The sequence below is a fragment of the Littorina saxatilis genome, linkage group LG15, assembly GCF_037325665.1.
Source record: "Littorina saxatilis isolate snail1 linkage group LG15, US_GU_Lsax_2.0, whole genome shotgun sequence".
NCBI classification, from domain to species: Eukaryota; Metazoa; Mollusca; class Gastropoda; order Littorinimorpha; family Littorinidae; genus Littorina; species Littorina saxatilis.
This window is the reverse complement of record NC_090259.1, coordinates 21,768,222-21,785,044: the sequence shown is the minus strand read 5'-3', so window position 1 is coordinate 21,785,044 and position 16,823 is coordinate 21,768,222. Positions and strand designations below refer to the sequence as shown.

General features: G+C 44.9%; 1 protein-coding gene across 2 annotated transcripts in view; it reads left to right on the top strand.

Annotated features, from left to right (window-relative positions):
• Positions 1-16,823, top strand: part of LOC138948811 (uncharacterized) — a 37,039-nt gene that overhangs the window by 2,496 nt on the left and 17,720 nt on the right. Inside the window, exons 2-9 of one of the 2 annotated variants that reach the window (XM_070320436.1) lie at positions 1,326-1,454; positions 2,908-3,007; positions 3,437-4,527; positions 6,386-6,601; positions 7,151-7,300; positions 7,627-7,866; positions 10,137-10,440; positions 10,990-11,191. In XM_070320436.1, the coding sequence (XP_070176537.1) occupies positions 1,326-1,454; positions 2,908-3,007; positions 3,437-4,527; positions 6,386-6,601; positions 7,151-7,300; positions 7,627-7,866; positions 10,137-10,440; positions 10,990-11,191 (2,432 nt within the window). Of the gene's footprint in view, positions 1-1,323; positions 1,455-2,907; positions 3,008-3,436; positions 4,528-6,385; positions 6,602-7,150; positions 7,301-7,626; positions 7,867-10,136; positions 10,441-10,989; positions 11,192-16,823 lie in introns of those variants that run through there. The other variant, XM_070320437.1, reaches the window with a different exon arrangement.

Here is a 16,823-nt window from a genome sequence, read left to right as displayed (position 1 = left end):
ATCCATGTCCCTTGTTAGAACATACTTGTATGTACTGGTGGTTGATTTTCCAGATATATCCTCTCAGTGATTGAGGCTTTTATGAGGCTTAGTGATTATAGGTTTTACTGTTCCTTTAACAGGTTTATTCCGTATTTTTTGAAGTATCTGTACTAATGGTACAGGTGAATGTAGGGATCGAGTGAAGTAGTTGTTTGTTCAACCCATCCCGTTATTTTGTTTCTCCAAACAAGGATTGAATCATTTGTGTATGATTTGTGGTGGAATTTCCTCCATGGTGTGTACTAGGATGTACTGTACTGAATGTTGGGTTATATTTTCCCCGTATGTACACGCGTACAGGTTAATTGGAGGGAAAATGTAGTGGTTGTTTGTTTGCAACAGATGGTTTCGTCCTCTATTGATGCAGGCATAGTCCAACTCGCCAAACTGCAATGCTTTGTTGAAAGTCTTTCTGGGGGCTCGTTTGCGCTGCACCTGCAGGGTTTGCGACGACCGAACGTAGAGCTGGACGAACGCGTTCGCTTCAAAGCCCGAGATTACTTTTTGCAACCTGTTGAAGTACTCGGAACGTACAAGTTTCCTACTGTCAAAAGTGCTTCGCTGTGAAGTCCGCTATCCATGACTAAAGTAAACCGGCCTGCATACGGGTAGAAACGCACAACCACTACTAATGAACTGTTGAACACGTCTGTCCTCACTCGACCCACGCTTTAAAATGGCCGCCCAAACCGGATCAAACAGGAAGTAGAGCGCGGCCCTGGCGGGGAAATGCTTTGTGGTGTAATCAAAGCAAAGAAAGGAAAAGTTACGGGCGGCATAAGTGTAGCCACTGCGTTCAGGATATTACAACGGAAACTTACCACAAACAGTTAACCGTGAAATAGATATTTTCTTTTCTTCGAGGTTGTGTTTTTTCAACTGCTATTGGTCGAGGCAGTTCACCCACGCCCTATCACGAATAACAAGTGTTTTTTTGCTTTGGCCTTCAACCTACTTTTCGTTTCACCGATAGTGTCCCCTCCCCCAACCAATACAGATGGTCCTCAGGGCAACTACCATTTCCAGCATACCGAGTCCATTAATATTTAGTACAGAAAAAAGGAAGAAACAAAAAGAGCAATGCTATTTTTAGATGACAAGGCCCAAAAAGTAACTTAGTGGTCAGTAAGATGGATTTGTTATTGTTTTTATTTTGTACTTGTGTTTGTGTGTGTGTATGCGTGTGTGAGAGAGAAAGAGAGAGAGGGGCGATTAATTTGTGCCCTTCGCTGGGGGTATGCATGCAGTGCACTTCTACTTACTTTTTTTTACCTTTTTGCCAGGGAGAGCCGGCTTTGGATGCAGTAGGACTGGTGAGGCAAGCATGGGAGCTTGGGTTCAGAGAGGGTACACGTCACCCTGCCCCCAAAACGCCTCTCCCTGCTTTCCCTGCAGATAACTTCAGGAGGCAGGTATGTCTGGTGTTTCTCCACCCGTGTGCATCTTTTTTGAGGACGTTTCCAATTATATTTTCAGGGGTCACGCTGAAATTTGGTGATTTGCTTAGCAAAACAAGACCTGTTTTACCCATGCAGGGTAAATACCCGTGTGACCTGGAATAATAGGTCGTGAAAGGTGGATGCAGCGCCTAAAGGCAGTCGATCTACTGGCCGATGTGAATGCGTGATATATTGTGTAAAAAATTCCATCTCACACAGCATTAATAGGTAACATGCGCCTTGAGTCGCCTTGTGTGGCAAGATACGTGCTCAATATAAATCCTCGTAAATAAAAAAAATAAAATAAAAATGCAGGGCTGGCTAGAAGCAGAATATGTATGGCACCTGAAAAGTGTAATATTATTTACGCAAAATTGTGCAACGAGCACGACATTTGAAATTTTGAGATGAGCCTGTAAATTTGCTGGGCCCAGGGATGCATTTGATTCGTTTACCTTTTGTCCTCTTGGAATCAACTCTTTGATGTATTTGTGCCATTCATTTATTTGTGTATGTGCATTTATGTGTTTATGCTTCTGAATATATCTGCTATGTAATAGATACCCTCGTTGACTTTCATGTTCAAAGTGTAACCATTTATGTGGGGGGGGGGGGGGGGGGGATGTGGGTAACCATTATGTGGGTGTGTGCATTTCTCCCAATAAGGTCATATATTGTACTACGTTGCAAGCCCCTGGAGCAATTTTTTGAGTCACTTGAGAAAAAGTGACTCTATGTAATCGGTCAGTGTTAGTCTGTCCGGCCGGCCGTCCAGCCGGCCGTCCGTAGACACCACCTTAACGTTGGACTTTTCTCGGAAACTATCAAAGCGATCGGGCTCATATTTTGTTTAGTCGTGACCTCCAATGACCTCTACACTTTAACGATGGTTTCGTTGACCTTTGACCTTTTTCAAGGTCACAGGTCAGCGTCAAAGGAAAAATTAGACATTTTATATCTTTGACAAAGTTCATCGGATGTGATTGAAACTTTGTAGGATTATTCTTTACATCAAAGTATTTACATCTGTAGCCTTTTACGAACGTTATCAGAAAAACAAGGGAGATAACTAGCCTTTTCTGTTCGGCAACACACAACTTAACGTTGGGCTTTTCTCGGAAACTATAAAAGTGACCGGGCTCAAATTTTATGTGAACGTGACTCATTGTGTTGTGAATAGCAATTTCTTCCTGTCCATCTGATGCCTCATATAATATTCAGAACTGCGAAAGTGACTCGATCGAGCGTTTGCTCTTCTTGTTGATTAGTGCTTTTGTGAACAAGAAACAATTAACAAGTGGCTCTATCCCATCCCCCCCCTTTCCCCGTCGCGATATAACCTTGAACGGTTGAAAACGACGTTAAACACCAAATAAAGAAAGGGTGTGTGCATGGGTGTGTACATGTGTGCATGTTTGCCTCACAGAAAAACTTCAGGATGGGACTGGACGAACAAACATTTTCCATGCACAGTGCTCCAGGCCTAGAAGGGGGCATGGCTTTTGAGGGTGGAGTATTCTCCGCAGGTGAGCATTTGTATAGAACTGTGAAAGTGAAAGCGTACATACACATCCTGCATGGTAAAAAGGAAAAGCTCGGCTTCAAAGCCTAGTGGTTAGTGCAACTCTCTGCAGTGTCTTTGGTCCCTGTATCTGACCCCTAGTTACATCAGGAAAGGAATGTTTAGTCAGTTTTATGACCAGACTTATCAGTGCCTGTACTTTGCCTTTGTTTGCAAAGGAAAATGCATTGATGATTCAAATCAAAAATCCCATGCTCACTGATATGTACCACCATGCAGAAACAGGCCAGGCTTAGATATTAGATATTAGACTGGTTTAGATATTTTGACCAGCATAATCACAATTTTACAAGTTTGTTTTGACTTTTGTTTTCTCCTCAGTTCCTTCACTTTATGTTTGTGTTCCCTGAATTCAGACGGTACCATTTTGCAGGTAGTTCACAATCCAGCCACAGAGGAAGAAGAGGAGGAGCCCCAAGTGTCCCAGACATGTACGATCAGAGCATCCAGCACGATCAATGGCACATGGATGATCAAAGCTTCAGATCTTATGACACAGCAAATTACGACCGAGAAAATGACTGGGGATACGAAGCTGGTGGGGGAGGTTACCGAGGAGGTGCTGTACAGAGAAATCGTGGAAGGGGTCAAGGTCAGGGCCAAGCGGTAGGTCAAGGTCAGCTGAGGGGTCGTGGGAGGGGTCAGAGTTTATGGGGCAGTCAGCACCCAGCAGGAGACCAGACCTCTGGAGGATGGGGAAGGGGCAAAAGTCATGAAAGAGGTCAAGGTGGCAGCTTTGGGCTTCAAGATCAAGGTGGTGGCTTTGGGCTTCAAGGTCAAGGTGGTAGCTTTGGGCTTCAATGTCAAGGTGGTAGCTTTGGGCTTCAAGGTCAAGGTGGTAGCTTTGGGCTTCAAGGTCAAGGTGGTAGCTTTGGGCTTCAAGGTCAAGGTGATGGCTTTGGACAGCAAGGTCAAGGTGATGGCTTTGGACAGCAAGGCCAAGGTCAGAAGAACGGGGTTCAGGGTAGAGGTCGGGGTAGAGGTCAAAGTCAGTCATTGAACAACAACCAGAGTGTAGGATTTCAACAAATGCAACGTGGGCGGGGCAGAGGCTGCTACTCTGGTGGTGGTGGTGGAAATTACAGCAGTGACTATTACAGTAGCTTTGGCCAACAAACAGCTGAAGAGGCGATACAAAATAATAATCAACTAACCAACCATGGTCAACCAAACCAGGGAGCAAACAGATACCAGAATCGGGGCAGAGTTTACGTGAGGGGAAGAAGTGGGGGCAACCAGAGGGGAGGGGGGATCGAGAAGAAAGACATCAAGGAAAGAACTGTGCAAGCAATTTCAGACAAAATTGTAGTGATGGTGAAAGAGGGTGGAAGTGGAGGGAGGGGGAAAGGGGGAGGAAGAAAAGAGAGGGGCACTGTGAAGAAGCCAACTTCTCTCATGGACTTGGTGGACAGCGCATCCAAACGCAAGCTTTCCCACACCAAGCATCTCTGTTTGAGTCCCCAGGTAGGTGGCTTAAGCTATGCATTTTGCTTTGTGTGTGTGTGTGTGCGTGCGTGTTGTGTGTGCGTTCAAGTCCTTGTTCTTGATAAATTGATGGTAGGGGTATGGTTTGATGCAGGCTATGTGATATGGTGTCATTAAATGTTGTGTCTGGATGAACTGCAGAGGCTTGATTTTTCACAGGGTGTAAAAGAAAAATGCTTACAAACTGAATTGCTTTCTGAATTAAGGTTTCTTTTTGAGCGCAAGGTTGTCACTGAGGAACTTGATGATCTGTGTGTGTTATGTGATATTGACGGACTGTCTGATGATATCTTCTGCTATGGTCTGTTGAGACAGTGATATCACTGTCGAAACGGACCAATAGCAGAAGATATCATCACACAGTCAGTCAATGTTAGATATATTGCTAATTCTCTGGACATTTTGTATTTACTGTAAAGAAATTACAAAAGTATTTGTCTCAGTTTTGGCTGTTCCATATCCCTCCCTCTGATTATTATTTCTTTTTGTTCACGTTTTTCTTGTACTTTTTGACTCACATGCGAAGCAAAAGTGAGTCTATGTACTCACCCGAGTCGTCCGTCCGTCTGGACGTCCTTCCGTCCGGAAAACTTTAACGTTGGATATTTCTTGGACACTATTCAGTCTATCAGTACCAAATTTGGCAAGATGGTGTATGATGACAAGGCCCCAAAAAACATACATAGCATCTTGACCTTGCTTCAAGGTCAAGGTCGCAAGGGCCATAAATGTTGTCTAAAAAACAGCTATTTTTCACATTTTTCCCATTTTCTCTGAAGTTTTTGAGATTGAATACCTCACCTATATATGATATATAGGGCAAAGTAAGCCCCATCTTTTGATACCAGTTTGGTTTACCTTGCTTCAAGGTCAAGGTCACAGGAGCTCTTCAAAGTTGGATTGTATACATATTTTGAAGTGACCTTGACCCTGAACTATGGAAGATAACTGTTTCAAACTTAAAAATTATGTGGGGCACATGTTATGCTTTCATCATGAGACACATTTGGTCACATATGATCAAGGTCAAGGTCACTTTGACCCTTATGAAATGTGACCAAAATAAGGTAGTGAACCACTAAAAGTGACCATATCTCATGGTAGAAAGAGCCAATAAGCACCATTGTACTTCCTATGTCTTGAATTAACAGCTTTGTGTTGCATGACCTTGGATGACCTTGACCTTCATGTATTTTGGTAGGAAAAATGTGTAAAGCAGTTCTTAGTGTATGATGTCATTGCTAGGTTTAGTTATTTGACCTTGACCCTGAAGGTCATGTCAAGGTCAAGCATGTGAGTCGTATGGGCTTTGCCCTTCTTGTTAGTATTTTAAAATGTCTTTTCTTTCAAAAAGTCTTTAGTCACTTGCTCAACTACATTCTGGGATAATTACATTTTCATATATTTATTTTTTTGTTTTTAAATTTAGGTGTTTTTGTTTTTGAAGTGGGGAAGCAATAAAGACGGAAATGTCGTCGATATCACTTTTGCACTGAGCTCAATTTTGCCCAATTGACCAATGGAAATCCACGTAACATATGAAATAGCAATATTATGTGATATTGAACAAGATTTCAATCTGAAGTTCTGTCTGAATAAAGGAGCTAGGGCAGCCACTTTTTTTCTTCAGATTTCCACGAAATGTAAGAAATAAGAAACATATAGATGTGCATCAGATTGCACTACTTTGCATTTAAGTTGCACACATTTTCCAGACCTCACTAGAATTTCAAGTATTTTTGCTCATCTTCAGGGGGTGCCCTAATAATGTTTGGTTTTCAATGGTAAGGTTGTCAGGCGTGCTAATCCCTTTCATACAATTCTAACACATCCATAGGCTACTGCCTTCAACGAGTTCCTGGAATTCTTCCGCACCAGCCCTGATAATGCAAACGACATACAGACAGCACTTAAGGCCAGTCATCTGAGCGTGAAGATTGAGTTTGAGGCGGAGCAGCTGTGCTTCATCATCAAGCCGCTCTTCACCGGCGTTCTCAAAGTGGGCGGGTTCTTTCTTACCCGTGGTCTGGGGCTGAGCAAAAAGGCTGTGAAGGTGAGAGTGATGCATTTCAGACTTGAGTACAGTGGTACTGGAACCCCCCCTATTAAGACCGCCCAATTTAAGACTCCCTCCAATTAACAAGTGGCTCTATCCCATCTCCCCCCCTTTCCCCGTCGCGATTTTACCTTCGTGGTTGAAAACGATGTTAAACACCAAATAAAGAAAGAAAGAAAGACTCCCTCCCTTTTAAGACCCTGTTTTCTCTGACTTTCTGTTCATAGCTTCTGTAAATTTACCCCTGTTTTAAGAGCCCCTCCTTTTTAAGGCCTGATTTTTTCTGATTTTTTTAGATCTCAAAAGGGGGGTTCCACTGTACCTTCTTTTCTTTTTGTTCTTCTTCTTCGTTTTTTTCATGGGCTGAAACTTCCACGTATACTTGTGCTTTTTGCTTGAGTGGATTTTTCAAGTGCATGACAGTTTTTACCCCAACATTTAGGTGCGTCAGAGCAAATCAATTAGGTACTAGCTGAATGTTTCATGGGTTTTTACACATTGACGAGCAATTGGTGATGAATTATACATTGTGAATTGTACGTGCAGCACGACTGTTTTGAGCGAGCAGTTCAGATCCTGAGGAATTCCTCCCTGGAGGAGATTCTGGCCCTGGAGGATTGTGGGAAGGAGACGCTGAGAGAGGAGGTGGAACATCAAAGCAAAGACGACATTGAAGCCTTCAAGACTTTCCTCTCTGTGAGTGTACACATTGTCGCTACTGTCTGCTGGATATTTGAAACTTAACATGTCCAGGGTTTGATGACCTCCAGGCATTTCAGATTAAGCCTGGTCGATCCTAGTCAAGTTTTTGTATATTTATCACTTTCTTGAACGTGTTTGAAACAAGATATTTGAAACTAATTCACACAGTTCCAGCACTTTTTCCTAGATCCAAGTCTGGTTGTCTCCTAATGTCAAATATTGTGTGTGTGTGTATGTGGCAAAGGTGGATCATATGAGCATTTGCTCCGTATGTTTTTTTGCCACACACCAAGTTTGTTTGTATATATTTTGTCTTGCAGCAAAAGCAAGCAGGTGAAGCGCACACATCACAGAATGTTCGAACCATATCGGACAAACAAGCAGGTGGAATTGTCACGTCACGGAAAGTTCGAACCACACAGGAGTCAAAATTGCAGTCGGTAGAGCGAAACTTACCTCTGGCGGATAAGATGAAGATGATTCAAAAAGAGATGAAGAAATCTGACCTGGGGAAAGAAGATTCTGCCATGGTTCCTCGCTTCGACGACCTTTGCTCCAAGGTCAGGGATGTTACTAGGATTTATTTTCTTTGGAAAATTTTGGAAGGGCCTTAAAGTTTCGGTCATATTCAGTCATTTCCAGAGACTGGAAACAGAAACCCTTTCTACGCTAATAAGTTCATTATCTCTACGATAATGTCACGCTCATAAGATAATTGCCTATGTCATTTTTCTTATGAGCGTAACGATAAGTGTTCGTCTGTCTGTCCACTTTAAAGGCCTTTGTGTCGTTGAGGTCCCGTGATTGTAATGTTTTGTTTTGTCATAAATGAAACGTTCCAATAACTTACCATTCTTGGTTTTGGTTTAGTATTTTTTCTGAAATTTTAAGCAGACCTTGGCATTGCCTTTCACCAACTGTGAAAAAGTTCGTCAGTTGACTTTTACCAGAAATAACTTCACTACGTTTTTTATATGCACTAGCTGTGGACAAGTTGTTTATTCTTGCAAGGTGTCAAGCAAGGTCAAAACACGCAATAGCATCACATTAAAGGATGAGCTCCATTGTGTACGTTTTTGACTCACATGCGAAGCAAAAGTGAGTCTATGTACTCACCCGAGTCGTCCGTCCGGCCGGCCGGAAAACTTTAACGTTGGATATTTCTTGGACACTATTCAGTCTATCAGTACCAAATTTGGCAAGATGGTGTATGATGACAAGGCCCCAAAAAACATACATAGCATCTTGACCTTGCTTCAAGGTCAAGGTCGCAGGGGCCATAAATGTTGTCTAAAAAACAGCTATTTTTCACATTTTTCCCATTTTCTCTGAAGTTTTTGAGATTGAATACCTCACCTATATATGATATATAGGGCAAAGTAAGCCCCATCTTTTGATACCAGTTTGGTTTACCTTGCTTCAAGGTCAAGGTCACAGGAGCTCTTCAAAGTTGGATTGTATACATATTTTGAAGTGACCTTGACCCTGAACTATGGAAGATAACTGTTTCAAACTTAAAACTTATGTGGGGCACATGTTATGCTTTCATCATGAGACACATTTGGTCACATATGATCAAGGTCAAGGTCACTTTGACCCTTATGAAATGTGACCAAAATAAGGTAGTGAACCACTAAAAGTGACCATATCTCATGGTAGAAAGAGCCAATAAGCACCATTGTACTTCCTATGTCTTGAATTAACAGCTTTGTGTTGCATGACCTTGGATGACCTTGACCTTGGGTCAAGGTCACATGTATTTTGGTAGGAAAAATGTGTAAAGCAGTTCTTAGTGTATGATGGTCATGTCAAGGTCAAGCATGTGAGTCGTATGGGCTTTGCCCTTCTTGTTGAGAGATGAACTCATCATATTGAGTGAAAAATGAGACAATGCAGTGTCTGCTTGATGTGGTCACCCTCTTCTTTTGAAAAATATGCATATTGCAGACCTGGGAACCTATACGATTTCGGCGTATTTTGTACGCATGATTGTCCAGAATACGATCAGTACGGTCAGTGGGGAAAAAGTACGACGAGTTAATATTCCTAGACTACTTTTCTTCACAAACGCTTCCGTAAGCCGATCCAGTATTTTGACACATGATTACAGTTTTTTGTCAGTAAACATTGAGAGAAGGATTTGTATTGAATGTCTTGGTAAACTTAATTAACGCTGCGACGGACGCATATGAAGCATGTTTGAATCATGGATGTTCAAATGCTGTCTGGAGCACGCTCATTTTTCTGAAAATACACGAAGTTTGTTTGAGAATACTCCAAGTGCAAAACAGGGGTTCCCAGGTCTGATATTGGCGCTCGATCACGACCGATGCCGCCTTGATCGCTTACATAGCTGGTAATTGAAAAGTTGCCAAGTGTGTTGATCATGGTCGTGTGTTACAAAGCTAATACATGTGATATCTTGTCCTTGGGCAGCCAAGCAATTATGGTGACAGTGATTGTGAGCTTCGATGTGCATATTTGGGAAAGAAGAAAACACAACGGCCTCAGCAAAAAAATGCACATTAGAGTGCATTTTCAACTGGTCATTTTGTTTTCAGTGTGGTTTAACTCAGTATAATTATCACACAGAAAATTCACCTCAGTTTTAAGCAACTCTTCCACAGCCCTTAAAATTTTTTGCACTGTTATTTTTGAACCGTCTTTTTTGTCAAAATAAATGCAATGTTTTCGGCGATTTCAAATTATTGTTTTGCTCATTTGTTTTAACATGAATAGTTGTTTAATGTCTGTCGAGCTTAGTCCTTCCAGTATTCAGTTTCATCGTACATACTCTTTGACAGAATGGCGTCTTCACAAATGTCTGCAGGTAGGAATTCGTGTCTCGGCCCTCTACAAGGTCGTCGACCTTGAAGACAACCGTCAGTACAACACCACCCCTTACAAAGGTCGCCCTGACATTAACCTCATCTGCGAGATCTACTACGACGATGTCCTTGTGGGTCAAGGTCAGGGTCATTCACGCAGGGAAGCACAGATTGCAGCGTACAATAGCATCTACAATCTTCTGACAAAGAAAAACGTCTCCCAGATCGCCCGGGGTCCCAAGATTCCCCAACAACCCGAAGCTCTTCACGATTTCTTTGAAATCGTCCACAAAGGAGCCAGACAGGGTAGGTTTCAGAGGGTATGGGGCATAGTGGACATGACGCGTGTTTCTTTCAGGCGAGATATTATTTTGGCTAGCCGCTTGCAGAGTTAAGAGGCGAGAGTGTGTATGAAACGGTTTTATGGCTGGCGACGCAAGAATTTCACACCATTGGTTGATACCGAAAAGTCATCTGCACTGGTCGGTAAACACCCATGGACAGCCAATCGGATTGGCAGCAGTGTGGCCGTCATGTTTTCTCGCCAAGCGAGCAAGCTCAGCGTCCTAGCGTCCCTTGTGGCGAGAGTTGCCCAAGAAACGACTGTATAACAGGTATACTTTGGTTAAGCTAAGAGATAACAGGACAGCAGGTGTCCTTTATTGGGATGTACCTGTAACCAGAGGGGTCTCATATTGCAGGTAATCACTGAATTATAATTCATTTTGAATATTTTCAGTTCCTTGCATGAAGAAAGATAGCGGAGACAGAAGCAGCAGAGCACAGTTTTTAGAATTAGAGCGTTTTCATAACCAGAAGACGAAAAACTCTACTGTTACCTTTTCTTTCTCACAGGCAACAACCATCACCGCATGATGTCGTTCGGGAGCTACCCTCCAGACGTGAAGAAGAGCATGGGCGACATGGTGATCATAGAGACGGTGGGCGACAGCATTGAGGACAACGCCTACAAGATCCTGGAGTACTCGGCCTCCAGGAACTCCATGCTGCTGGAGTGGAAACAGCTGGGCACGGGGAACAATCTCAATGGATTCAGGTAAAATAGAATTAAAAAAATAAAAGTAATAAAATGTGAACAAAAGAAATCTGAAAGGAATAAGTAAATGAAAATAGATGAATAAATAAAAGAAAAAACGAACAAAAAGAATTCTAAAGGGAATAAGGTAAAATCAGATGTCTATCACACTAGAAGTTCCCATCCCTGTTTATTGGCTCTATCGACGCCCGTTTTTAACTGCTTGCTTCCCTTTATATAATACTAGACGATTACCCGCTTCGCCGGGTGGATCGCGAGACAGAGTATGCAGTGTGGCGGTTCGCCGGCTTAGAGCACGTGTTGACATGATTGACGCCACACGAAGGAAGGGAGATAAACGCGCAAAACACTGGAGAAGATGAGGAAGAGTTACTGGAAATGGATCTACAGAAAAACCAAAATTGGTTCACCACGCCGCGCTTAGAGCACGTGTTGAAAATTTTCATCGACCAGATTGTGTCCGGGGTCTACCTGAATATGCCCACCAAATTTGAAGCAGATCCATCGAGAACTTTGGCCGTGCATCGCGAAGTGACAGACAGACAGACTGACACACACACACAAGCCGTATATAGATATAGAAACCGTCCATAGATCGTCGTTCTCCCGAACTAACTCCTTGGTATGTCATCGAGAATAGAGGATTTTGGGTATTTTTCATGCGATTGGTCAATGCATTTTGTATCAATAATGTCGGTCACGCTTGAAATTATCGCTACTTCATATCGCTTTCCAAACTTATACGAAGTGACCGGGAGCGTAGGGTCTGTTATTTTATTATTTTTTTCTGAACTCGTAATTCTTGTATTTTATTCATTTGCTTCATTCCAAACGTTTTGGATAATGAAATTAATCGAAATAATAAAAACAGTTGCATAATTTTGAGTACTTCCAGAATTACCCATTCATTTTTGATTGTTTTAGTAAACGTGACATCGACTTTGTTGAAAATTGATTGCCCTATACCGGGCAACACCACGACTACATGTAATGATGATATCAAGAAAACGTACAAAACACAAATACGAATGGGGATAACAACGAGTGAACAAATGCTCGATTCAAAAACTCGGCCCACACCAGGCAGTTAAGTTGTCAGTTCAAGTCTTAGTTTTCACGCCTCGATTGTGTAAGCCTTGTGGCGCGGTGGTAAGACGTTTGCCTCCAAAAGCCGGTGGTCTCAAGTTCAAGTCCCCAAAGTCTGTAAATCATGAATTTTAAACTTTTTTTTCTTCTTTTCTGAACTCGATGTACTTGTATATTATTCTTTTTTATTTATCCCAAAGGTTTTGAGTCGTGTATTGAAAATCAAATATAATGCGTGAGTGCCCTTAAACATCTTTCCCACAATTCCGTATTCTATTTTTAGTATGGGATATCCCCAAGGAAAGGTCAAAGGACATATGTATCACCGCGTGTCGACTGCTGGTAATAGTAGATGCATACTTCTAGTATGATAGGCTTCTGGTAAAATAAAATTGATGAATGAATACAAGAAAAACAAGTCGCGTAAGGCGAAAATACAATATTTAGTCAAGTAGCTGTCGAACTCACAGAATGAAACTGAACGCAACGCAACGCAGCAAGACCGTATACTCGTAGCATCGTCACTCCACCGCCCGTGGCAAAGACAGTGCACGTGGAATTGACAAGAAGAGCGGGGTAGTAGTTGCGCTAAGAAGGATAGCACGCTTTTCTGTACCTCTGTTTGTTTTAACTTTCTGAGCGTGTTTTTAATCCAAACATATCATATCTATATGTTTTTGGATTAAATTACATATTCCTACTCCGAATCACATGTAGCATTGACACAATCGGAGATGCTAGGTTCTGTACAGGCTAACCGTCTAAGGGAAGCAACCCCAACCACAAAAGTGTAAACGTAGCCATGGTAATGCCCATACACCCGGGGAGTTACCTCCCCTCGTGCATGCCATGTCACTACTGCTACTGAACACGTGGTTCCTATCATTCGACCTTACAGCTTTCGAGGGAGCAGGTTGTTGTATTTTTGGGCTCCCCTGTGGCTGCGCTGTTGGTGTTGTTTTGACACCCACCGGCCACGTTACCGTCTATCTTGCCTCCTGCTTCGTAGTTGGTGAGCTCTTTCCATTTTGGTCATTATTTTGACAGGAAATTTGTTGTAGTTGCTGATTTTCGTCCGTGTTTGGACCTGTGATATTTCAGTGACTACTGTTGGCCGCCATTTTTGTTGTCAGCATGAGTTGACAGTTTTTGTGGCTAGGCCGATGTATTTTGGAGGTAAACGTATTTTTACCTTCTTACTTGCTTGCTGCTTTGTTTAGTTGGTAAGCTTGTTCCTTCTTGTCTTTAGTTTGACAGGAATTTATCTATAGTTGCTGAATTTTTTGTCCGTTTGGACTCCTAAATGCGTTTCAGTAACTTATCTTGTGGCCGCCACTTTCGGTTGCTCAGCTTTCCTGACAGCTTATTTCGGTGGCTAGGCCTATGTTATGGTGAGGTTCTCCTTACTTTACCTGCGTTTTTGCCTTCTGCTTTGTTAGTTGGTAAGCCATTTCATATTTCGTCATTACTTTGACAGGAATTTTTGTTATTGCTTAATTTTCGTCCGTTTTGGACTTCTAAATTTTGTCCAGTAACTTATCGCTTGGCCGCCATTTTGTGTATCAGCGTCGCTGACTGTTTCTTGGCTAGGCTTTAGCAGGTATCTACCAGTCCGTAGGACTTGTCGTGGTTTCGAATTTAACATGTTTGTTATGTTTTGTTCGTTACTCTTTCTGCCTCGAACAAACACTTTGTGGGGCAGTCATATACTGTTGTACGTCCTGTTTCTTCTCCTCGCCTTCTCTGCCGTTAGCAGATCAGGTGTTTGAGTTATCTTTGTGAAGAAATGTTCGCGTTCCAAGCCTGCGTCTTCCGTTGGTCCCGCTGTCTGTGGGCGACGTCACCTTGTTGGCTTCTTTGACGCTTCCGGCCGAGACGTTGTCTAGGGCGGATGTTTTGCTTCTTCGTCTTCTACCGCTGTGGTTGGCGATTCAAGTAAGTCGAGCTGGTCCACAGGCCCTCGTGAGGCCGTCGGACAGTCCCTGCTGGGACACAGCTCTTTTCGGCGGGTTCACGACCCGCAAACCCCTGTTCAGTCGCACCCTGGCTTCACTGAAGACCATTGTGTGGCTGAGCAATGGCGGCAGTTGGTTCCGGCTACTTCTCCGACGTACGCACCCGCTGGGGTCGTTTCCGGATTTGTCTAGCCGTTTCCGACTGCTGCGCTTCCGGCACTCGCCGGAAGCATAGGTCCCCCGATGTACGCACCCGCTGTGGTCGTTTCCGGGGTTGACCAGGTCCCCCGATGTGCGCACCCGCTGTGGTCGTTTCCGGGGTTGACCGGACGTTGCCCCCCGGGCATTCGTCCTCTGTTCAGTCGCACCCTGGCTTCACTGAAGACCATTGTGTGGCTGAGCAATGGCGGCAGTTGGTTCCGGCTACTTCTCCGACGTACGCACCCGCTGGGGTCGTTTCCGGAGTTGTCTAGCCGTTTCCGACTGCTGCGCTTCCGGCACTCGCCGGAAGCATAGGTCCCCCGATGTACGCACCCGCTGTGGTCGTTTCCGGGGTTGACCAGGTCCCCCGATGTGCGCACCCGCTGTGGTCGTTTCCGGGGTTGACCGGACGTTGCCCCCCGGGCATTCGTCCTCTGTTCAGTCGCACCCTGGTTTCCTTGAGGACCATTGTGTGGCGGAGCAGTGGCGGTAGCCGTTTCCGGCGCTGCGCTTCCGGCACTCGCTGGAAGCATAGGTCCTCTGACGTACGCACCCGCTGTGGTCGTTTCCGGAGTTGACCGGACGTTGCCCCCCGGGCATTCGTCCTCTGTTCAGTCACACCCTGGCTTCCTTGAAGACCATTGTGTGGCGGAGCAATGGCGGTAGCCGTTTATGGCGCTGCGCTTCCGGCACTCGCTGGAAGCATAGGTCCTCTGACGTACGCACCCGCTGTGGTCGTTTCCGGGGTTGACCGGACGTTGCCTTTAGGGCATTCGGGCTTCTGGCCTCCGTCCTCGCATTCGGCGCTTCCGCTTTTCGCGGTCTCGTCTTGTGCTTTCCGGCTCCGCCCGGATTTACTGCTCCTTTCGCTTCCACTTCCTCCCGGATGTAGGTAGCTGAGGAGCAACGCCAGCCCTTCGGGCAGGTGTTGTCTCAGCCCTGGCCGATGTAGTCAGCGTTTCAACCTTCGGTTGTCGCGTCGACTGCCGTTCCGGTTCCTGCGGCTGCAGACTTGCCGTCTTCTCTCTCTTAGCCTGTTCGAGGCATGAGTTAGGACGACGTCGGGGGGGACGGATTTCCGGTTTTCCGGTTATGCCGTTTCACCGGCCTTCCACCAGTACGTGGACTTCGGTTTTTTCGCCGGTTGTGTCGGACATTCAGTCTGTCGTCAGCGATTCCACATGTGCTGGTTATTGGGAAAAAGGCTTAACGCTGTCCTCTAAGCTGCGGCAGAGGTCACGTCGAAGGTTTTCCCGGACGGGGTTTCGGCCTCCTACACTTCCTGTCTGGAAGCATAGGTCCTCCATCACAAGCGCACGTAGTGGCTTGTCTGGGGTTGATCGAGGACTGGCCTACGGGCGTTCGGGTTCCGGCCCCAGTCCTCTTCTGTCCTGTCTCACTCTTGTTCCGTCGTGGGCATTTGTGTTTCACAAGTGCAGAAGCCGTTGTCGGCGTGGTGTTTCCGGTTTTACTGGAAGCATAAGTCCTCCATTTCAAGTACACGTTGCTGTTTTGACTGGAGTTGACAGAGGACTGGCCTACGGGCGCTTGGGCTTCCGGCCTCAGTCTACTCTATGCAACTTTCGCTTCCGTTTTTTGCGGTTTTGTCTGCTGCATTTCCGGCTCTGTTCGGATACACTTCTCCTCTTCCTGACACTCCTCCGGAGGTCGGTGGGTGAGGAACAGCGGCTGGCCTACGGGCATTTAGGCTTTCAGCCTCAGCCGGGGCAGTCTTCACTTTACCTGTTGGGTGTTGCGTTTACTGCCTATTCAGTTCAGGTGGCCCTGGACGTTTCCCCTATTCTCGACCGTCAGTAGGGGGATGAGTCAGGTCTTTTTCCGGTTGGATGGTTTTCCGGTTTCCGGTCTTCTCATTCATCAGTTTACCACCAGCAGCTGTGACTTCGGTTTGCGTTCGTAGCTGAGCTATTCTGGTTCTCAGTCTTTAGTCAGCAATCGAACACGTTCTGGATTTCCGTCGAAGCTCAAGCTTCGGCTCAGGATTTCCCTTGGGTGCATCGACATTGGTGGCTTCCTTGTTGGTTGACTTTGTTGTCGATGTCGGACTTCCGTTCCGGGAAGATAGGATGTTTTCCTACTTCCGGTTCCTTAGTCACCTTTTGTAGGTACCACGGTTTGAGGTTTTGGCTAGGCCATCTCCTCCCGAAGGTGGTATCTCTACTGTTTTGGTTCTGCCGCTGTTTCTACTATGGTTCAGTTCCGGAACATGCTCAGCCTTGGCTGGCTTCGGCTACACGGGCTTCACCTTTTGTTCCTTCTTGCTTATTCAGCCTTTGGAACTTGCCTCCTTTCTCTACTCTGTTGGCCAGCCCTTGCTAGGGTGAGCATGGAGCAGATGAGGCTGCCCTTCCTTCACTACGCTCGTACGG